Source organism: Anabrus simplex, chromosome 1 (genome assembly GCF_040414725.1).
Source record: "Anabrus simplex isolate iqAnaSimp1 chromosome 1, ASM4041472v1, whole genome shotgun sequence".
NCBI lineage: Eukaryota > Metazoa > Arthropoda > Insecta > Orthoptera > Tettigoniidae > Anabrus > Anabrus simplex.
This window is the reverse complement of record NC_090265.1, coordinates 781,179,307-781,203,643: the sequence shown is the minus strand read 5'-3', so window position 1 is coordinate 781,203,643 and position 24,337 is coordinate 781,179,307. Positions and strand designations below refer to the sequence as shown.

The 24,337-nt window shown below is 38.9% G+C and overlaps 1 protein-coding gene across 1 annotated transcript in view; it reads right to left on the bottom strand.

Annotated features, from left to right (window-relative positions):
* The window catches only part of LOC136857514 (aminopeptidase N), a 178,315-nt gene that overhangs the window by 13,166 nt on the left and 140,812 nt on the right, over positions 1 to 24,337 (bottom strand). Inside the window, exons 9-11 of the mRNA XM_067136225.2 lie at positions 20,324 to 20,502; positions 9,865 to 10,032; positions 3,096 to 3,239 (exon numbers count right to left, since the gene is read on the bottom strand). Of these exons, the coding sequence (XP_066992326.2) occupies positions 3,096 to 3,239; positions 9,865 to 10,032; positions 20,324 to 20,502 (491 nt within the window). The remainder of the gene's footprint in view (positions 1 to 3,095; positions 3,240 to 9,864; positions 10,033 to 20,323; positions 20,503 to 24,337) is intronic.

Genomic DNA, 24,337 nt, shown 5'->3' with positions numbered 1-24,337 from the left:
TTTTAACTTTAGGAATTCAGCTGAGAGGAGGAAAAACAACATCAGTTTTTTTTTTTTTTGCTAGGGGCTTTACGTCGCACCGACACAGATAGGTCTTATGGCGACGATGGGATAGGAAAGGCCTAGGAGTTGGAAGGAAGCGGCCGTGGCCTTAATTAAGGTACAGCCCCAGCATTTGCCTGGTGTGAAAATGGGAAACCACGGAAAACCATCTTCAGGGCTGCCGATAGTGGGATTCGAACCTACTATCTCCCGGATGCAAGCTCACAGCCGCGCGAACATCAGTTTAAGATATAACCAAAATTTATTAGAATCCTAATAAATTTTGGTTATAAACAAAACTGATGTACATTTCAATATGGACCAAACATGAAATTTGTAACATGTAAGGAAAAACAACATGCCACTTTTCTATATTAAAAACACATTTCCCCAGTCAAAGTGACCATTTAATTATATTCTTGAAGAAAGAATAGGGACATGTTTGCAGCTAGTTCCATATGAATCCTCTACTCCCATATTATCGTCATGCTCCTCCTCCTGTCTCAGAGAGCAGTGTGCTTTACCCATAACTTTCCATGACCACAGTCCTAAAATAGTGTTTGGTGACAACAGGCTTTGCATCGGCAGTCTAGATAAGTACGTAAGTTTTTCATTATATTAATACTTGTAAATTTATTTTTTGTCATTACTGGTTCATATTATCACTAAACTCTCTATCATTGACAAGTTTATGCAACGTAAACAATACTGTGCATATATAAGCAGGTTTTAAAGATTTGATAGAATCTGAGGATGTTCTTGTAGAACGATACATGTCATTCTTTGTATAATAGTGTGTATATTTACAGATATATTTATAGTGTTATAATTTATAGGGGCTGCCTGGCCGAGGCGGTAAAGGCGTGCTCGGTTCGCCCAGAAGGACGTGGATTCGAATCCTCGTCAGGAAGTCGTAAAATTTAAGAAACGGGATTTCCACCTCTGGAGGTGCATATGGCCCTGAGTTTCACTCAGCGTACACCAAAAATGAGTACCAGGTTATTTCCTGGGGCCAAAGGTGGCCGGGCGTAGAGCTAACCATTCTACCCCATCACGTGCCGAGGTTAACAATGGTGGAAGCCTTTACCTTCCACTCCTCCAAGGTCCTTCATGGCCTGTACGGAGGTGACTTTGCTTTGCTTTTGTTATAATTTATATTGAAATTGCAGTGTGTTTGATGGACTGAAAAGTTTTTGTTACATTTTACAGTTTGTAATTGGCTGTAGTTAAATTTTGCAAATATCATCTGTATGCTGACGAGCTCCAAATATACAGTCATTCCCCAGTTGAAAACATCCATTTTGCAATAAAGCAAATTAATGATCTCAACATTTTAACACAATATGCTGGCTAATTATTAATACAAAAAAATGCAAGCGGTAATCCTTGGACAAACTAGTCTCATAACTAAACTCAAAAGCAGCAAATCCTCAACTTAGAATTAAGCAGTGTAAGTATTACTGTCACAAATGTAGTAAAAATCTCAATTGGAATGAACACATAATGAGCGTGTACAGAAGAGTACATGCTTCTCTTTGTCCTCTCAAATATCAACAATCCTATCTCCCACCGAATTTTAAAATTAGATTGGTTCAGACACTCATACTCTCGTATTTAATTATTGTGATGTTGTACTTACTGATGCGACTATTGAACAGGCCATCAAGGTTAAAAAAAAAAAGAACAACATTAAATTTATGTAAAAGATTCATATTTTCACTAAATTACTCAGCTTACCTAACACCCTATTTTGAAAGACTGGGCTGGTTAAAGTTAAACAAACTATGCAGGCTACACACCGCTGCTCTAGTGTGTAGACTGTTGAATGAATCACAACCCTCTACCTTTCATCTTTGTTTAACTTACTTTTCTACTTTGATGACTGTAATACACATCCCAGTTCCCATACCATTGCCAACAAAAAAAAACTTGTATAAATGCCTGCCTTTGGCCTATATCAAAAAATTAAAATTTATACAATTGGAGGCACACTGGGGCGAAAGACTGGTAATTTCACGATTGAAAAAGCCTAAAGACTTAAGACCTTTTTAACATTTGCAATCAATGAAATTAAGTTATGGTTTCCCTCTAGGAACCATAATTTTTTTATATAGGCCAGAGGCAGGCATTTATACAAGTGGAGGCACATGCTTCCCCTAGTGCACTGTCACTGCATTGTCCTACATAGGAGACTTCCAGGGTGTCTTAACGGTGCACTAGCGCCAGCGTCTTGGAAAGGTGTAGCATTCCAACTGATGAGCCCACTGCTACACTGGGGCGAAACGCTGGTAATTTCACAATTGAAGAAGCCTAAAGACTTAAGAGCTTAAATGTTTTCAAAAATAATCTATTCAGACCAAGTGAATACTTAAAAACAGGAAATAATATTTTTTTTTGCTAGGGGCTTTACGTCGCACCGACACAGATAGATCTTATGGCGACGATGGAATAGGAAAGGCCCAGGAGTTGGAAGGAAGCGGCCGTGGCCTTAATTAAGGTACAGCCCCAGCATTTGCCTGGTGTGAAAATGGGAAACCACGGAAAACCATCTTCAGGGCTGCCGATAGTGGGATTCGAACCTACTATCTCCCGGATGCAAGCTCACAGCCGCGCGCCTCTACACGCACGGCCAACTCGCCCGGTGGAAATAATATTAAAGAATGAAGTACTTCTGACTTGGGTCTATAAAGGGTATAAAAATGAATACATGTTTGAATGAGCTATGAAATATTTTTTGTACATTTTCTTCTCATAAAATTATTTTTTAAACCCTTGCAGGCCACAAAATATGACTATGCGGGAAACCCATGTTATAAATACTTATTGATATTCTCAGTCGGTCTGTACAGTTACTGTTCCATACTGGAAACCTAATTTTACACAAAAATTAGTTGCTGTATTTTACGAAACAATCTCTGTATTTCAGTAAGTTACTAACGTTTCATTTAGCAGATTTGTCAAAGCCTAAAAGCATCAGGGTGGCAATCAAGGAGGTAAAAAATATATATATATATCCAAGGGATAAAGTAGCTCTAGTGATCAAACACACTTACTAGTTGGAAATTGCCTCAAAGTTTGACTTGAGGAACTCAAGAGCAACATTGACTCCTGTTGGATTGGCATAAACTGCTGAGAACACACTAGAAGCATCCTGCCTGCGAATGTCACCAGTGTTGTCTATGGACTTGAGGAGGTACCTGGAAATGGAAATAAAAATAAATAAATAAATAAATAAATAAATAAATAAATAAATAAATAAATAAATAATAATATTAACAACAACAATAATCATACAGAGCAACATGTAAGGAAAAGGTTTTGGGAATAAGGGATGCATCCAAAAAAGGGCAAAGTGAAGAGCAATAGTCTGCATAACAGAAGAACAGATAGATTGTGTTAACCCTTTAACTGAGCATTAATTTTCAATGTGTTGCATATTTATTTTTTTTAACTTCAGATAAATTTTTGTCACTAAAAAAAATGTTCAGATATTGTCAATGGATCGGGATTATCTCCAAAGTTAGCATGAATCTCAAAATTGCCAGTAAAATTGAATTTGTTTTGCATCCCTCCAAACGTAACCCAGTCAGTCTGAATGTCTTCAATTTCCTCAATTTCATGTCTGTCATTGTGGAATTCATCACTCGGTTTGGAATAATACTACTTCTTCTTTTTAATTTAATGGGCTTTGCTAATAGTGGTTTACCCAGTCACAAAGCTAGACATAGAGGATAATAAATCTACCACAAATATACAACACACAGGAATTTCACAAGAACACAAGTTACAAAGCTTCACGCCAGAGCGATCCTTCTCGATGACTTTCTACCACACGAACATGACTGGATCAATATACAAGGGGAAATTATTGAATAAAAGAGTTGGTTGGGCGTAGGATTTATTATCCAACATGATAGTTGAATGGGTAAAGCGAAATGTTGCCTAAAAAGTGGCTGCAACCATTTTATTCTGCTAGCTTTGAGCAGCGGACATTGAAACAAAATATGGTTAATTGTACCCGCCAAAGTATGACATTTACATAGGTTAGACTCTACCAATTTCATGTGATATAACTGATCAGGAGTGCACATGTGATTGAGACGTAAACAAATAAAATTAGTAATATGACATCGAGAATAATAATGTTGTTTAAACCATGGAGATTTAGGTATAATCGGAATGAGCGTAAACAAACTTCAACCCGTTCTACTTGAGGGGTGAGTCCGATCATCTTGCCATAGTTGTCTGATTGCTCTACAACTGCCCCAAAAATCAGGAAAGGGTAATGCCAAATGATATGTAACACCCTGTCCTTTAGCCACCACATTGGCCAAGGCATCAGCCTGTTCATTCGCTTTAATATTAGAATGACCACGAATCCAAAGTAAGGTAACCATTGTCCCTAACTGATGAATATCAAAAAACACATTTTTAAAAAATATTTTGAATGTACTGATTTTTTCTGAAAGTGGGATTGTTTAAAGCTTGGAGGACACTCAGGGAATCAGATGTAATGTAGGCACTGGTGATTTGAGAATACTTTATCCAAAATAAGGCTTGACAGATCGCAAAAGTCTCTGCCGTAAAGATGGATGTCTCCGACGGGAACATATATTGTTTAGAAATGTTGAGATCTTGTGAAAAATCAGCAGCCCCTACACCTGGAGGGTTATTACGTTTGGACTCATCGGTATACAAGATTGGGGAAAGGTAATGAAAATCCTGTGACAGTGCTACTTGTACGTATTTATTAACTGGTTTCAAATAAAATTGATTGAATGATTTAGAACTACTGAATGAGGGAAGGATAATTTAGGGGACGTAGTAATTTGCTTGAAGGGTAAGAATATAATTAGATGTAGAAGGGGTATGTATGATAGAATTCCAAAGTGAAAAAAGGGAATTATAAGCCCATGCAAGAGCTGGGTATTGGCATAGGGGAGTACCTCGTTCCTGATAGTAGCATATGAGGAAGGATCATTTTGGAAGGAGGATGTGGGAGGTAATCGAGAGCGTCCTGAGAATAAATTTGGAAACAAGCAATTTTCTCCTTAAATATAGTGGTAATTCCCCAGCCTCAACCAAAGTAGCATTGTTGGGGGAAGATTTTTAGAGCCCCAATGTAGATTTTAATAAATTGCACCTGAATCAAGTCCAATTTAGAAAGCTTCTTATTAGCCACCATATCAATGAAACTTGTGCCATAATCAAGAGTCAAATGAATGATGTTTGGATATAACAGTAGCATTGTACAAGGATCGGATTCCCAAGACGACATTTTTTTGGTAGAGATCACTCTTCAAGTTATCGAATCTGAGAGTGCCATAATAATTTCCTCTATAAATTGAGGATAATTATGTCCACCTTTTCAATACAAATACAATGTGACGTCATTAACACATCACGAATTTATTACCTTTCAAAAAATTGGGACCGGTTTTGGCATTATTTGTGTGCCATCATTAGCCATAAGAAACTTTGTGACAAGGCTTAAGTACAATATTAACATAATATTAACATAATATTAACATAATATTGTACTTAAGCCTTGTCACAAAGTTTCCTATGGCTGATGATGGCACACAAATAATGCCGAAACCGGTCCCAATTTTTTGAAAGGTAATAAATTTGGGATGTGTTAATGACGTCACATTGTATTTGTATTGAAAAGGTGGATATAATTATCCTCAATTTATAGTGTAAATCTAGATTCAATATGGACCAAAATGAAGTTCTTAACTTTAAATATAATAATTTGCTGTCGAGGTGAATACTTAAATATTTAGTCGATGTGGCAATTGGGATCAAAAAACCTTGAAATAAGACAGGCGGGTGATCAGTTCTTTGTGACCAAGAGAAAATTACTGCTGCGCATTTTTTGTAGGCCATGTCTAATCGATGATCTTGAAGCCAGGTAGACAAATCCAGTAGAGTCATACGTAAGGAAGTGTAGATTCCTCCAAGGGACGAGAGACTTAGATAGATAACAAGGTCATCGGCAAATTACAACATACGAACCCTGCGTGCATTAATTTTCTCAAGGGACATTGAATATAGGGTAAATAAAATAGGACTAAGAATATCACCTTGAGGAAGACCCTGAGACATCATCATTCGTGCCTGATGTGCGGAAAGTGTTTTCATTTAAGAATTCTAATAGATAACATGTTAAACAGAAGATTAACAAATAGTGGCGGGAAGTTATAAAGGAGCAATTTTTGAAGTAAAACTTGGACGTCAAGTGCTATCATAAGCCCCACGCAGATAAAAAAGTATAACCATCAAGGGTTCTTTCCAACAGCATGCGAGAGTAATATCGGTTAACAACAAGTTAATAGCATCTGTGGATGAACAACCCAGTAGGAATGCAAATTGATATTCGGGAAGTAAATTATAGTATTCTAATGACCATTTTAGTCGCTCAAGAATAATTTTTCGTAGGCATTGTCCAAGGTGAATGCCCCTGTAACTTTTGGGAAGTAGAGGGTTTTTACCAGGTTTTAAGATAGGTACCAAATAAAATTTGTTCTATTGGGTAGGAATCTGAGCAGACGCGAGGCAATAATTGAAAATCTGAAGTAAGGTTGTCCTTGCCAATGTAGGAAGTTCACAATTAGGAAGTTGTTTTAAAACTGAATATGATATATCAGCCCATCCAGGGACCGAGGTACATGACGTCTGGATGGGTCAATTTCAATTCATGTATATCAACGGAACTAAGGAGAGAAGAAAGTTTATTTGATACAGGAGGGATATGGAAACTAATGAGGGGGGACAAAATTCGGGGTTAGCTGATGAAAGAAAAGCATTGCAGCCTCCATATTGTAGTGTACAATAGATGGTGTGCAAAGGAAATGATTTATAGTTGTGCAATCACTCTCAATATGTGTTTTGATGGTGATTGAGGGGGGAAATAAAGGAATTCCAAGCCAGGCAACATTTTGTCATTAAACTTCTTTTTAATTTGGGCGACAATTACTTTATAATGTAAATATGCTTGGAAAGTTCTCAACCATCGAAAGGAGCGAAGTGCTGCTTTCCTTTGTGAAATTAAAGTGACACGCTCATTGTCCCACCAGCGTTTGGATAGAATTGGGTCTAATAATTGGCCATTTAGGATGAAGGTGTATACTGCATAGATATTGGAAAATCTGCTCTTGCGAATAAACAGTTGTGTTTTTTTGTAAAGGGACCTCCAAAAAATGTTCACTATTCCTGCTGCTTACTTCCAGTGGAGTGATTTTTATACACCTACTTTAACTAGTAAGATTTTTCATATATTTTACGTTTCTGTATCTTAAATCAAACTCAAAAGTGAAATTTCAGCTTCAGTATTTGTATTATCTTCTCAATTAGTTGCATGTTAAGGATTATTTCTCATTTTATAATGATCTTATGGACGAACTCTCATTCAACTAACATAGGTTCCGGGTGCGGTAAGTGCTGCCATCTGTAATGTAGCTGTAAACGCAAATCTCGCAGCACAGAGCAGGCAGTATATAGGATTGAGACGGCGGTGGTTTACACTCAGGAGTTTTAGCGCGGGAGCCATATTGCTTTGACTGCTGACCACATGGAAAATGTGTGTGCACGGCCACATAAATTCTACATGGAATACGATATTCCATGGAAATAAAATGTAGTACTTTGTTACAAAATAAGGCTAATAGATGTGATGACAAACTTGGATGATGCTTATATGTGGTTCACACAACTTGCGAATAATTACCTTGATGCTTATAAGCAGTTGATGTTGGAACGGGGTTAATGTGGCTTACAGATGGCCACAACGTTGTGTGAATAAATTACTAATAATTATAATTATAATAATAATACCTCGGCTTCCATCTAGGCTGCCTGGACATTAATTTTGACTTCTGTTGGGTGATCAGTGACTAAGTTTTAAATAACTTTGTTGAGTAAACATCAAATGTGTCACCAGAGATATTTTATTTGCTGACATTATATGAAGTGAAGTGTTGAATGGATTTTATCTGACCTTCAAAAATTCTGACTACCTCTACGGGGTTCGAACTTGCAGTCTAGGAACTGGAGAGTGACATTCTACCTCTGACACACAGAGGGAGCTGTAATAACTATAATAATACCTTCAAGTTGTTTTTTTTTTAGTCTGTCAGTCACAAGATATACATTTTTTAAACTAGTGCATACTTGGAAAAGACAGTTTATTAATAGTAGGATGAAACATTTTGTTCTCTAAGAACATCCTCTGATACTTTTAAATCAATTATTTGTATGCGTATGTACAGGGTGGTGCAAAAGTAATTTTACGCTCGGTGAAATTAACGTCCTCTTTATTTTCATTGTTGTCGGCTTTAACTCATTTTCGAGTAATTCATTTCTTCCAGTAAATTCACTTCTGTCTGTCGATGTACTTTCGATGGGTGAACAGACAAATTCTAGCATGGAATAAGCGTCCACACAGATTGCACAGAATTGTTGGAGGAGAGCGTGGTTGTGCTGCACAGAATTTTTGTACTTGCCTCCTGGCCTCTTCACATCTGCATCGTTCCCCTTCAAACAGACTGACAGCAGCAGGGATGATCCGGCATCAAATTGTACAGTCCTGTGCAAGTGTGCCCCAGGTTTGTGAATTGAGACCTGTCATTTTCATAGTGTGCGTAAGCTGGTCCTTATAGCGCCTCATGGGGGCTCAATGAGGTCTGGCATTGGAACAAAGTTCACCGTACAGGATTTGGCATGGAAATCTGGAATCACTCATCCGACGTACATGAGCAATCCATCTAAGCTGATGACCAATGATGGACGATTCTATGCTCTTGGCATGCGCTTTCTCAAGAACAGCAATGTTGGTGACATGGTCTTCCCTTTTGATGTTTTAATTGGTGGAAATGCTCAAGTTTTTTCAAGTCACACCAATAAAGGGTCCAAATTTCACAACCAAACAGCAATGTTGTGATGACAACAGCATGGTACACCATGAGTTTCGTCTACGCGGTCAGGTCTTCATTCATGAATGCCCGATGTGATAGTGTTCAAATGCTGTATAGGCAGCACCAATTCTCTTTTCCACATCTTGCTCACAGTTTGGTTAATATTGTCGGCGAGATTAGAAAGAAATGAGGTTACTTTTGTACCAGCCTGTATGAACAGTATTGTTTGCGTTACTGAAATGGGAAAATGAAATTTGGATGAAAAAAGAAACCAACATAAATCTGTCAATCACAGGAAAAATATCACAGATACAATTAAGAAAACAAAAGTTACTTAAAATTTCATGGGGGCTGCCTGGCCAAGGCGGTAAAGGTGTGCTCGGTTCGCCCGGAAGGACGTGGGTTCAAATCCCTGTTAAGAATTCTTAAACTTTAAGAAACAAGATTTCCACTTCCAGAGGTGCACACGGCCCTGAGGTTCACTCAGCCTACACCAAAAATGAGCACCAGGTTAATTCCTGGGGGCAAAGGTGGCCAGGCGTAGGACTAGCCACTCTGCCCCATCAACTCTGAGGTTACGGATAGTGGAAGCCTTTACCTTCCACCCCTCCAAGGGCCTTCATGGCTTTTGCTTTTACTTAAAATTTCATGGTCACCTATACAGAATGGATAAAAATAGGCTAACATAGAAAATTCTAAAACTAGCACTATCTCTGAAAATCCACAATAATTGGTTTATAGAATTAAAAAGATGAAAAGAAGAAACTGAGCTAAATAAGTTCAAATGTACTCCCTAGTTGGATATAACGAATAAATAGAACATTTTGCAAATAATAAAATAAATGATGTAAAATATCTTTGTATTTAGCGTAATGAACATAAGAATAGTTTGATAATATGAACTTACTCTTGGAGTGTTGTCTCGTTTTTAGTACAACCCAGAACTGATAGGATGAGTGTCTTTTCGGAGAAGTCCAACGATGTCTTGTACTGGTTCCAGAGGAACTGCCATGAATCGTAGTTCCCATTCCTCAGTCCAGTGCAATATACAACATTCTGAAGATCAGGTTCAACTCTGGAGGATGAGAAGCAGAATATTATGACAAGAAAGTACATGAGAATGTGATGTAGAACAGTGAAACTTCTCTTAACAAACACTGCTTATAGATAACATTCCCTAGCACAAATGCATGGTCTTATACGGAACAATCACTTCTCAATAGGGGATATTGTGTTCATCCATATTTAGACTTCAATGGAGAAGGCATCATCTAAGGCAATATACAAGGGCTATTGTTTTTTTCAAGGTCCGATCAGTTGCAAAATTAAAACCACAGGGAAAATCAAAAATGTTTTATTTGTAACATTTAGCTACACTGTCCAGTTACTTCTCTACATAATTGCTGCTCTAACGTAGACATGTTGTAACGTGGTACTAATTTTCCAATACTCTCGTCATAAAAGGTAACCGTCTCTGCTTTCAGCCACTTCTCTATGCTGATCTGCCAAAATGCTACCCTCCTAGCCAGTATATCATGTGAGCAAAGAGGTGTAAATCAGAGGGAGCCAAGCCTGGGCTCTATGATGGGTGATCAAACACTTCCCATCAAAAACACTTCAGAAGCGTCTTTGTTGCAGCTGCAGTGTGCGGCCAAGCATTGCCATGAAGGAGGACAGTGTCTGATGACAACATTCCTCTTCACTTGTTCTGAATTGCCCTTCGTAGATGCTTGAAGTGTCATGCTGTATGAGACTGCAGTGATGATTGTGCCACGTTCCATGAATTCCACCAACAAAACTTCTTTTCGGTCCCAGAAGACAGGAGCCATACACCTTCTGATGAAGAAGGTTTGCTTGCACCTCTTTGGTTTACTTGGGTAATGAGAATGCATCCACTGTTTGTATTGCTCTTTTATTTCTTTATTTTTGAAATGGACCCATGTCTCGTCCCCTGTGACAGTTTTGTTCAAAAGATCTTCTCCTTCAGCATGGTAGCGCTGTGTTTTGTGATGATCTGACAGCATCTTGGGAACCCATCTTGCTCAGAGTTTGTGGTACTGAAATCTCTCACTCACAGTGATATAGAGAGCTGACCTTGAAATTGCATGGAAAAAACGCTCAACACAGAAATTGTAAACAGACAATTTTCTCGAATTGCTGATGGCCAGGCAGGCATCAATTTTTGGTAATGAGACAAAGTCTCTCATAGTGCATTGGCACTGGTGGTGGCTCCAAGTAGCCTACGCAGTGGCGCCCACGGTATGCACTAGCCATGCGTCTTGATGGGTGTGCTATTTACTAAATGATGAGCCCAACGTAGCACCCTGGAGCGAAATGCTGGCAACCAGAAATGAATTAGCTGGAAAATTTATAATGTCCAATAACAGACCATTTATATTGGTATTATAAATTTACTCATTCAGGACAAATACTTCAGGTTCCCTATGGGAATCAATATCTATATCATCTGATGGCCTGGCAGGCATCAGTTTTTGGTAATGAGACAAAGTCTCTCATAGTGCATTGGCAATGCTGGTGGCTCCAAGTAGCTTACGCAGTGGCCTCCACGGTATGCACTAGCCATGCATCTTGGTGGGTGTGCTATTTACCAATTAATGAGCCCAACTTAGTACACTGGGGCAAAACACTGGCAACCAGGAATGAGTTAGCTGGAAAATTTATGTATAATAACAGACCATTTGTGTTGGTATTGCCTGATCCTCTCACTGAACATGATCATCAGTTAACACGCCCTTCCTTCCCTGACCGCCTGCATTATGAACGTCTCTACATCCTGCTTCAAAGTTGCTGCACTTTTCTGTCCCTCCTGAAAGTTTGACTGAACACATTATTCATTTGTCGAATTTCGGCTGCATTGCACCCCTCAACTTGAGGGATAGCCAAATGATTTTAAGATTAAGTAATATCATCATCATCATCATCATCATCATTTCATGTATTAGTCCTATAGAAGAACTGTTATGGTCTATACAAAAGATTTGCATTTTCATGCCATCTTTTCCTGGGGCATCCCAGAGACCTCTTCCCACCAGGGCAGTAGTTTATGGCTGCTTTAGGGATCCTGCTTTTGTCCATTCTGTTTAGGTGTTCTAGGCAATTTCTCTGGTCTTCTTAGATGTATTCCAATATAGAATGACTTTTAAAATCATTCAGCACTTCTGTATTTCTTTTGTGTTCCCACTTAGTGGCTCCTGCAGTTCGCCGCATGTACCGTATTTACGTGAATAATACTCACATAGTTTTGAAAAAAAATTGAGGCACGAAATTGGGGTGCAGGTTTTATTTGTGTCAATGTTGGCATTTATTTTTTTCAAAATGAGACTTCCTAAAGTTAGGGTGTGTGGATTATTCGCATAAATACGGTCAGCTGTAGTTATTCTTCTCTCATTGCATTTCCTCAGGGTCCATGCTTCACTTCCATAGCAAGGTTTTGTAGATTCTTGTACAGGTGTGTTTTTGAACTAATGATGCTCTAAAAACTTTATTGATGATTCCCAAACATCTGTTGAATCTGGAGATTTTCTCAGGTATGTCCAGTTCTTCAAATAAAGGCAGTTTGTCGCCAAGATATTTAAAATCATTTACTCTTTCCAAAATGTTATTATTTAAGCAGATCTTGCTTCTTACTGGTTTCTTGCCACAGAAATCCATTACCATATCTTAGTTTTCTCAGGGGATATTTCCATTGAGTACTTTTCTGAGTCTAGGTGTAGGTTATGCATTGAATGCTGTAAATCATCCTCTGAGGTGGCGACCAGCGCTAAGTCATCTGCAAATAATATTGTGTCCAGCTGTAGATTTCTGTTAATGCAGATGGGACCATACCTTGTTTCTCTAAATTCTCATATGAGAGCATTTATATAAATTATGAACAGGGGAGGGGAAGGACTGTAACCCTGTCTTACTCCTGTGGTTGTTTTCTGCTGTGATAGTTTATCATTGACCTTTCGGAAATCAAGTAATTACATTACAGCAAACTTTGAGGCAGCTGTCCATAGTTTTCAAGAAAACAATCAGTGTTTCAATAAAGGGAATAAAATGTATGGGTAATATTTTAAAACCAAAATAGTAGTCATAATAACACTAGCCTAGGTTACGAACAGTTAACAAATAACTTTGAATAAAAATCAAAGGAGTATTTTCAATTCTGTAATTCATTGTCAGTACACTAACTGCATGCTTTTTTATGCTGGTACAGTGTACTGGATCGTACTGACCCAACTAGAGCAGTATTGCAATGCATATAGAGAAAAAAATTTAAAGTGTTTCCACAACACAAACTTTCATATTACTGTACATGCAAAGTAATGACTTACCATGTAAGACCGCTGGTACCCAAGGATAGAATAATGGTAGTAGAGGTCATTGTTGGCAAGTGTATGCTGTGTGATGTCAAGTGAGAGCAGGGACAGACAGACAAGAGAAAGTAGTTATCTAATACTAAGGCCTAAACCTGAGCACAAGTTGGTGTCCAACTTTGGAATCTCTGAGGGAGAAAGGGTGGGAAGTTTGAAGATTTAAACTAAATGTGGTTTGATGATGCCTGGTGTGAATGGGGTAGGAGTTTTGCAGATATTGCAGTGACCATATATAAGGTTACCCAGTGCATTGCTACAGTAAAATGCCAGTATAAAAAAAATTGGGTATTTCAGAAATTAATTTGTTATGCTGAAATAACTCAATTCTTAAGAATTAATGTGTTGGTTTATCCAGTGCAGGATCTACATTACCTCAACATGAATTTACACATAAAAAACTTAATTTTTATTAGATGATAGGAAAGTTGGGATATATACCAGGTGTATGCATAAGTTTTTGCTGGTTTTTGTGGTAAAGAAAACATGTAATTTTCAATTTTGTTTATTCAAAATATTGGCCATGGGCTTCTACACACTACACCCATCTTTCAGATAAGTTATGAATATCATGCCAGGAAAACTTCTTGTCTTTTGCAGCAACCATTTGTCAAGCCATGTTCCAACTTCCTCGAAATTGCTGAAGTGCTGTTCTGTGAGCGCGTGCCCCATCGATGCGAAGAGGTGATAATCAGATGGCGCCTGGTCAGGGCAGTACGGTGGATACAGAAGGATGTCCCATCCCAGTGATTTCAAGGTGTCTTTCACTGGTTTTGCTGTGTGAGACAGTGCATTGTTGTGTAACAAAATCACTTTGCCATGTCTTCTGGCCTATTCCGGCCATCTTTCGATCAATTTGTGATTTAAATTAATCATTTGTTGGCAATAGCATTGTGCATTAATGGTTTTGCCGGGTTTTAATAGTTCATAATACACAATACTGCTCTGGTCCCACCAGACACAAAGCATGGTCTTCTTTGCCGGAGAGATTTGGCCTTGGTGTTGAAGAAATGGCTTTGCCAGGTGATAGCCACGATTTTCTCCACTTCAGGTTTTAAAAATAAGTTCATTTTTTGTCAATATCGCAATTTTTTACAGAGGTGATTTTCTTTCGTGGCGTTGAAGCAAGCATTTCATAAGTGACTTTGCGATTTTCCATTTGCCATTCATTCAAATTGTGTGGGACCCATTTACCGAGTTTACTAATCTTCCTCATTGCTCGTAAACATCTGCTCGCACGCAGGTCGCCTATGGGTGTCAAATAGAAAGACCTGCACCTGGTGAGCCGAACCCTTCCTGGGATATCCCGGCACTAAAAGCCATACGACATTTCATTTTTCATCCGCTGATTGTTTCTTGTGACACATTTAATGCTTGTGCCAATTGCTGTTGGGTTTGAGTTGGGTCATCATCCAGTAATGCCTGCAATTGCTCGTCTCTGCACTTTTGTGGTCTACCAGAGCGCGCACTGTCTTTCACATTGAAATCACCACATTTAAATTGTCGTAACCATGTCTCACATGTTCTATCGATGGAGCGTATTCACCATATGTTTCTACCAGCAAACGATGACTTTCCACAGCCTTTTTCTTTTGATTAAATAAGAAAAGAAATGAGCGCCGCAAATGTTCTTTTTCAGGCACAAACGTCGACATGATCGCTGAATGATACAACACAGTTGCTAGTATTTGGCAGACTCACCTTGTGCATGTTGGTAGGTTAATGCCAGACGAACATACTGACATATGTGTCAAATCCATGCGTTGCATATTGTTCGCTGGTGCCATCTCTTAGTGAAACCAGAAAAGAATTATGCATACATGGTATGTGGTAATTACAAGAGTTTTTCTGTAAATTTGCAGCATTTCAAATATTACACTGTTCTGGACTTTATTTTTTGTTGAAAAAGTGTGTGATTTTCTTCTGGGCACTCCCAGACACCAAAGAACATTCAAGGTAGTCACCAATCACTCCACATAAATTTAAGACAGATTCTAGCACATCACTTCGTGAAAGAAGAAAATCTTGAAGCCTACATGCCATGTCTGTTGCCTGCACAAGACTCAAACTCTTGTCAAATACTTTGAGGCACATTATCTTCTTCCACCTCATCATCACATGGATTTCTATCACTCATAATGTCTGCCACAATTACATCACCAGGGATTTCTTTTTGCTCTAACACATCACAGTCCATATTGACATAGTCTGTAAGATTCACATAACGGCACATTTAAATTTTCACACAAAAGCTTCCAGCACTCCTCTGTTTCTGAGTCATCCAACACTTCCTTGTCTGCATAAACCACTCCAGCGTCTGCATTGCTTCCAATACTGTATATGGATATTAACGGCTCTCTCCGAGGCAATATCATGCAGGAATTTGGCTTTAATTCATGTTGTATTCACAAGAAATTAATCCTACATAATAATATACCTCATAACTGAAAAAAACATATAGTTATTTTAACACTCCTGTGGTCGCATGGGTCACAATAGTGATCCAGCCATTTAGTTTTTTTTGCTCCTGTTTTTAGGTATGACTGTTGACCTTGAGCATCTGTGTACCGGTACCTTCCTCGTGCCCCATCCCCTCTCTGATCTGCAGTAGTCTGCTAACCTTGACTGATGATTGTTGCGTTAGAAAGCAATTTATTCTTGTGGATCACGACTGTGATCCATGCGACCACCAGCGTGCCATTTTTGACTTTGTTTGTTTTCTTATTACGGTGTCTAATCTCAGTTCATGTGCATATATCTACTCCATTTTATGAGTTTATTATTAATTATTGGTATAAAATTACAAAATGGATGACTATGAGAATATAAATCAATGGCTGAATGAACCAGACAGTGAGGTACCTCAAAAACATTATGGAGCGAGTAAGTGAGACACATTAAAACGTCCGGTAATTTTTCAGGTATTTCTTATAAATGCATGCATAATTATATTGTACAGAAAATAAAGTTCTTTTCACAATGCATAATCATATTCGTTGAAAAAATAGCACAGAATAGCCTTATATCACAAAGAAAGTACGGATTACAATTATGGTCCGCGTGACCACTGACGTCACCTTTCTTCGCGCGACCACCGGAGTGTTAAGAAACATGTCATGATAAGCTTCACATGCTGTTGGGTTATGCAGTTTTCTTACCTTCCCCTGATTTTTGTAACAGGCTAGTTTTGCCTATGTGTTGTAATGAGATTGCTGTCCGGTATTAGGTGCATAGGAACGTATTGTGCAGAACGCCTCGTGATTAAAACAGAATGAATTTCAATTACACTGTGAAAAAATAGACTTACATTTAGGCAAAAGTGCTATCTATTAATTCGTTATAGACATGATATAGGCTTTTTGGGCATATGCCGTGTCTAGAAAATAAGGTGAAATTCTTTTTGTTTCATAGAGAACTTTGCTCTGTGTCTTCAGGAGAAAATCTTGATCGTTCACAAGCAAGACTTCTTCAAGAATGAAAGTTTGAATTTAGATGTTGGTACTAATAGAAGTATAAGTGGTACGTTCATTCGTCACCAGATGGCTCACCATATGCAGTACAGTGCTAGCATTCGAAGCGGAAGCTGATGGCACAATCAGAATCAGTCTGAGAGAGGGTCACATATCAAGTCTAAATGTACATATGAAAGTATGACACTGACATAAGCATGGAATGAAACATCTGGTGATGAGGAACGTACAAATTTGGAAAACACCGAAATGAGATAACAGTAGTGAAGGGACAGGGAAGGGAACTACCTACATAAATCCTTAATGGATGGCAACCACATATTACTTAACTGATAGCCAGTGTCCCTGTTGAAATTGTTAGGATTTCTACATATTTCCACAGCTTTGCATAAAATCATGGCCCTGTAATGTCTAGTGTGGGTAAGAGCTTGAGCATCTTGGAACACAACATCATGATCTGATGATAGAGCATGCTCAGGAATTGCTGATTTGTCTGGCTGGTTGAATACTAGCGCTGTACCATGTACGGTGAGCCATCTGGTGACAATTGAACGTACCATTTACACTTCTATTAGTAACGTCTAAATTCAAAGTTTTATTCTTGGAGAAGTCTTCCACATGAACAGTCTAGATTTTCTTCTGAAGATGCAGAGCAAAGTTCCTTGCAAAACATAAAGAATTTCACCCTTTCTTGACACAGCATAAGTCCAAAAAGCCTGTATCATGTCTATAGCTATGGATCATGAAAACATCAATGGTAATATTAATTTGTTATACTGAAAGTTTGAAATTTGTTAAATTGAATGTTTTAACACACATTAAATAGGGAAAAGGAAAGAAGCCTGAACATTTTTTGCAATTCTGAATTAGTTATATTGCTATTTGCTACAGTGACATTTTACTGTAGTGAACCCAATGTTGAAATTCCTCACACATTAACTCCCCAATTTGCCACCCTATTGCCCTTAGAGATTCCAAAGTTGGACATCAACTGATGCTCACATCCTGGGACACACCCAGCCTTAACATTTGATAACTGTTTGTACGTTTTCTTCTCTTGTCTGCCTGTCTGCCTCCAATCCCCTCCCTTCACCTCACACAGTGTCTACTTGCCAACAGTGGCCATAGGCGAATGAAGGCTGAAGCCGAAAATTTTGGAGCCATACATTTCTTTTATGTGTACTGTATAAACACAGTCTTACATGGTACGTTGCTGCTGTCAGTCTGTTCCTAGATGTATATACAGTGTGTATCACAACTATACTGACAAAAACTCAGGAATGCTCTTCATGTTATGTTAAGAACGATGGTGCAATCAGATTGGCAGAGAAAATTTGTCTTTTGAGAAAATGAGGTTACGTGATTCAAATGGACAAACTTGCTGCATTTGCTTTGCCAGAGAGCCAGCTGCTGCCTGTTGCTGTATGTCAGAGGAGGGAAGGGAGGGAAAGTGGGAAGTTTGAGACAGATAAGGCTCGGTGCAAATGCACAAGTTCCTCGTTTGTTTCTCATAGTTGCTTCCCAGTCCCAGTAGGCAGTGTACAGTTGGTTCTGCACAAATTGACTAGTATGCAAACCCCATAGAAAGAGAGGATGAACTTGTACTGAGAATGCAGTACAGGCAGCCTTCTAGGTTGTTCCCAGCATACCACACATCCTGGACAGAGCCCAAAGGTCACTACTACAACGTTGTGAAATGCTAATCGAAGTACGAGAGGGGCATATTGTAATCAAACCATTGGGCATATTGTTTCCTTCATTCAGTATTTCATTCCATTTACTATATTGTGAGTGAAGGAATACATAATCGTGGGGTGGCAACGTTGCACCTTCGGACATGTTAAATAATAAAGAACGTTACTGTGACCAACAGGTGATAGGAGAAAAGGTGCATTCCTTTACTGACATATGTGTCTTAAGTACATTGTGTTCTTGTACTGTGTGATCAGTTATGGCTGTTTAATACATGAACTATGGATATTCCCTGTAAGAGACCAAGACAATCTTGTGCGAGTCAAACGAAGAAACTTGTGCATACGTGCAGAGCATTATCTCCGTCTCCAGCATACACCCCACTTCCCCTCCCTCCCCCTTTCTTCCCTAAAGCATAGCAATGACTTGTGCTCTGGCATAGCAAATATGGCGAGTTTGTCAATTTGAATTGTGCACCCGGAAGTAACAAAGTAACCTCATTTTCATGAATAGAAAAATGTTCTCTGCCAGTCCAATTGCACCATTGTTCTTAACACATTGCTGTCCGGCCCATCTGACGTATAACAGGCCCCTGTGGCCGGAAGGTTTTGGCAGAGACATGGAGTTATTGCAGGGTATCATAATTTAATAATTTTGGGTTCATTTACAGTTATATCTGTCGACTTTAATGTTTTTGGTGAGATTTTAGATTTCGGTTCATTCTGGTATTGATATCTGTTTGATTCCTCCACCATATACGCCAATAAATCATTACAAATGAACAACTTGACATCATAACCTAGCTATATTTTCAGGTTCACTCGGCGAAATTTTAACGCCAGGCGTCCACGAGAAAGACTACAAAAACAGTATAATATCCCGTTAGGCCACTCACTGCCAGAAATAGGGAGAATATTATCAACAGTATTTATATCTAGACCATCTTTGCAATCTGAAGGAACAGGTCATTGTTCACATGGTGCAAGAAACGTGTCATTCACCGCATCACTTTCTCTGGCACTAGAATTATCATTAGACAATTCATATTCACTCTTCACACAATCACGGGAAACATATGACAAATTATCAGGGTATAATTCATGTATAATATCACCAGGAGTCAGTCCATTGGTTTTGTTTACCGGCACTGCCATTTTTGTTTACTAGCATTGATGGATACACGGAAGATATTCGAAGGCAAAAACAAATGCCACTGACGGACTAAAACGGGCAAAACCAGTACTAAAAGAAGCGGAGATTTTCTGCCATTTAGGTACATCAACGATAATCTCGAAATAGTTCCTCAATAACCGTTAGATGGCACCAGAAGACAGACTTGCACCAACACGTATTCATACGTGATCGGCTGCAGAGCACCATGCTTGCAAACACGTATTGATACGTGAGCGGACAGCATTGTGTTAATATAATACGAGTATGAAGAGCATCCCTGATATTTTTGTTGGCATAGTTCTAATACATCCCGTATATTTTGCTCCTGCTAGCTTTCTTACCTGAGCATTAGAACTCCCATATCAGGTACAATATACTAAAATTGATCATACAGGGTAAAATTGATGGACGTAGATGTCACTCTTGGCTGAGGAACTTAAGGATTGGACAGGACTAGATTCTAGTAGACTGATGAGGACAGAATTCACTGTGATTGTGGTCAACCTTCAGTAATGGGGAAAACACTACAAGAAGAAGAACATATCAGGTTTTCTAAAGTAATGGTCAAATTAATGGCTGTGGGCCCTTAGTTCAAGTACTCTCACTTGAGAGAACCAATTTCCAGTGGAGAGATAATAGTTGTGAACATACTCACTTTGTTCCACTTTCGACGAGATCACTCAGTTTTCTGTCAACGTTCTCATTACAACCAGCATGGTCCATGTTGCAAGCCCAGGTCAAGACAATACTGCGGTGTAACCTGTCAACGTGGTTCTCCGTATCCTCGAAGCCAAGATTCTCATACACTTTGCTGATCAATTCAAGGATATAAGCCTGAAATTAAATCATTAAATGATACAAATAATTCTTGTAATATATGAGAAAAAGAATGAGAGGTGGTTATTGTTTTAAGAGGAAGTAGAACTAGGCAAAAATCCTCAAAAATAGTTTTTTTGCTATTTTGTTTTATGTCACACTGACACACATAGTTCTTGTGGCAACGATGGGATAGCAAAGGCCTAGGAATGGGAAGGAAGCAGCCATGGCCTTAATTAAGGTACAGCCCCAGCATTTGCCTGGTGTGAAAATGGGAAACCACAGAAAAGCATCTTCAGGGCTGCCGACACCGGGGTTCAAACCCACTATCTCCTGGATGCAAGCTCACAGCTGCGCGCCCCTGATCACACAGCCAACTTGCCTGGTCAAAAAGAGTTCAGAATTCTGAAACTCAATTTATTTATGTGAATCTGCCAGATGGGTCATTTAGTGCAGTATAAGAATGTCTGGAAAACACATGCATCGTACATAAATAATGTTCATTATAGGTCAGGAGTCTTAAAATGGTGGACTCCAATCTGGATCTGGACCGCGATGCCTTTTTCCCTGGACCTGCACAGTTTATACGATACAAGAGTAAGATTATTTTTTATTATTATTATTATTATTATTATTTGCTTTACGTCGCACCGACACAGATAGGTCTTACGGCTACGATGTTATAGGAGAAGCTTAGGAGTGGGACGGAAACGGCCTTGGCCTTAATAAAGGTACAGCCCCAGCATTTGCCTGGTGTGAAAATGGGAAGCCACGGAAAACCATCTTCAGGCCTGCCGACAGTGGGGTTTGAACCCACTATCTCCCGGATGCAAGCTCACAGCTGCGCGCCCCTAACCGCGTGACCAACTTGCCCCATGAAAGAGTAAGAAAGAAGGGAAAATTAGAATTTCAAACAGTAAAAAATCTTATTTTTTATTATTACAAATTGCTTTACGTCGCACCAACACAGATATGTCTTATGGCAATGATGGGCTATGAGTGGGGGGAAGCAGGCGTGGCCTTAATTAAGGTACAGCCCCAGCATTTGCCTGCTGTGAAAATGAAAAACTGCGGAAAACCATCTTCACAGCTGCCCACAGTAGGGTTAGAACCCACTATCTCCCGAATACTGGATACTGCCTGCACTTAAGCGACTGCAGCTATTGAGCTCAGTGGAAAAGTCTTAGAGAGTAATGTATGACTTGTATGTTCCCTGGCGTAAATCAATGCTTACTCCACAAATTGCAGTACCAAATTTTTAGGATATGACAGTCAACAGGTTTCTTACTTGCTACTTCAGAACAAGAGCAGGCAACACAGATGTCTTTAAAAGTATCCTGAATCTTAGGTTGGGCAAAAAATCAATTTGCCAGCTCTGAAACTCTAAAAGAATGTCTTGTTGAAATGGTCAGAACACTATTTTCAAGTGATGTGAAAGTGATTCAAGTCATGAAAAGTATACCACTGCATGCAGTGCAGGGTAGAATTATTTTTATCAATGTATGTTCACACTAAACTCAAGTAGGAAATGAGTGATGCTTCTGCATACTCTATGGCTCTGGACAAATCTTCAGATAGGACTGAGTGCGTTCAACTGTGGCAATATTCGTTTCTTTAAGTCAACAAGAGTCGTGACATTTGCGGAACATAACCAGTGTTGTGAGGTCTGGGGAACCGTACATGTTTAAGGCTGAATAAGGTTTTCAGTTTCTGAAAAATGTCATTAGATCAACAATTCTGTGTTTAGTTATTAATTCTAATCATTTGCCCTAATTTCACTAAGAAATTGAATCTCACTAAGGGCAATTATTGACTGGTTTTTGAAATATCATGTTGGTAATGTCTACTTCAATCAAGTTTGCCATAAATATTCAAATGAATTGCTTAAAGATATACAAAACTTTTCTAATTGTTTAATCATGTAGTTTTAGCTCTCTTGATAGTGATCCATACCCTAATTTGCGTAAGGTTTTGAAATATGAGGCGACTGTATTGAGGTCAACATATCATACTTCCGCAAAAATAGTGATGCAACTAAAATATGAACAAATATCATACCATATGTAATCAAGGAATATATTTCATAATGTGGCATCATTTAGCTCTACACCTCACCACCATCATCATCATTTTCATTTCTCCTTGTCCAGCTCCTTCCAGGTCAGGGTGTTGATAGCATTTCTCCATCATTGCTTCTCGTTCCACTACTGCTCTTCAGTAATTGTATTCCAGTCCAGTCTTCTTTTCTTATAGTGCTCTTGACAGAGTCCATCCATCTTGTTCTGGACCTCCCTCTTGCCCTCTTTCCTTCTATCTTAGCCTCCAACACTTGTTTTGGTATCCTTCCATCCTCCTTCCTCATAACATGTCCAAACCATCTCAGTTTATTCTTCTCCATCCTATCACTCAGTCTTTCCACCCCTATCTCTTTTCTGACCTCAGTATTTCTTACTCTGTCTCTCTTGTCTTCCTTACCATACTCCTCAGGAACTTCATCTCACTGGCCTGAATTTTACTCTCATTGCTTGCTGTCAAAGTCCAAGCATCTGATGTGTATGTTATTATAGTGGTATAGTACATCCTGTCTCCAGTTTTCCCTGTCATCTTTCATTCCAGCAATACTCTCCACTATCATTTCATTTCATCTGTCAGTCATTAATAATTGCCCCAGAGGATTACAACAAGCCTCGGCAGCCGGCACAATTCCTCTCCTCGCTGCAAGTTGCGGGCTTTATTCAACCCATCCCTGACCTGGTCATTGACTGGAAAACAGGTTGTAGGTATTTTTCAGTACATCTTGTACATTATCTGTTTATATTTCATAGGAATTTTTCTGTTCCACACCAGGTTTCTTACATTCTTGTGGAACGTATTTCCTCGTGTGTACCCTTCTTCTGATTTCCTTATCCAACCTTGCATATTGCATTATTTCACTTCCCAAATATTTGAAGTATTCAACAACCTCTAGGTTTTGTCCCCTAATACTAAGATTCCTTTTCCTTCTCATTCGGCTCTTGTCATCACCACTGTTCTGCTCAGCATATTTCTCAATAGTTGAAAGAAGATATATGATGGTTCAACCTTTCAATACTATTAAAATAAGAAATGTAGGTTTTACATTCCTACTTAATTATAATTGGTACCAGTTTCTACCGTTATTCTTGGTTATCATCAGCCGATCACAAATAAGTATAAAAGACAATGCACAGGTAAATAAAATGTGAAGTTTAAATAATTCCATCAGTTGCAGTTTGTGAAGCACTAAAACACTTTAGGGAGCACTGTGTGTTGAAATTTCAGCCAATCACAAATAAGTATAAAAGAATGCACAGGTAAACAAAATATGAAGTTTAAATAATTCCATCAGATGCTGTTTATGAAGCACTATAACACTTTAGGGAGCACTGTGTGTTGAAATTTCAATGTTATGAAGAAGTCTAGGATCAAATACGTATTTGTCAGTTGCAGTTCATTAGGCACTGTCTAATTTTAGGGATCAGCACTGCATGTTAATAATTCCAAAAATCACGAAGAAGTCGTAGATAAAATACGTAAATGTAGTGCGGAGCAAGTTCTTGAAGAGTAGCAAGTGTGCCGCACCAAGTTTCCCTTGGTGGCGCACTTCTCTGTATGTAATACATTCTTTGACCGCTATCGACCTTTCGGTCGATTTATTCCCTGGACGTGACGTATGACTCGTTTTCTCCTTGACAGAGTGCGCTTCCGGCCATCAGCCGAAGTGCCCTCTTCGTCAGTCTCGTGTCCGCCTTCTTTGAATTAAGTTCGCAGGACGGTTGTAGCCGACATGGCGGTCGAGACAACAATGTACTTTTTGAGATACGAGATCTTTGAC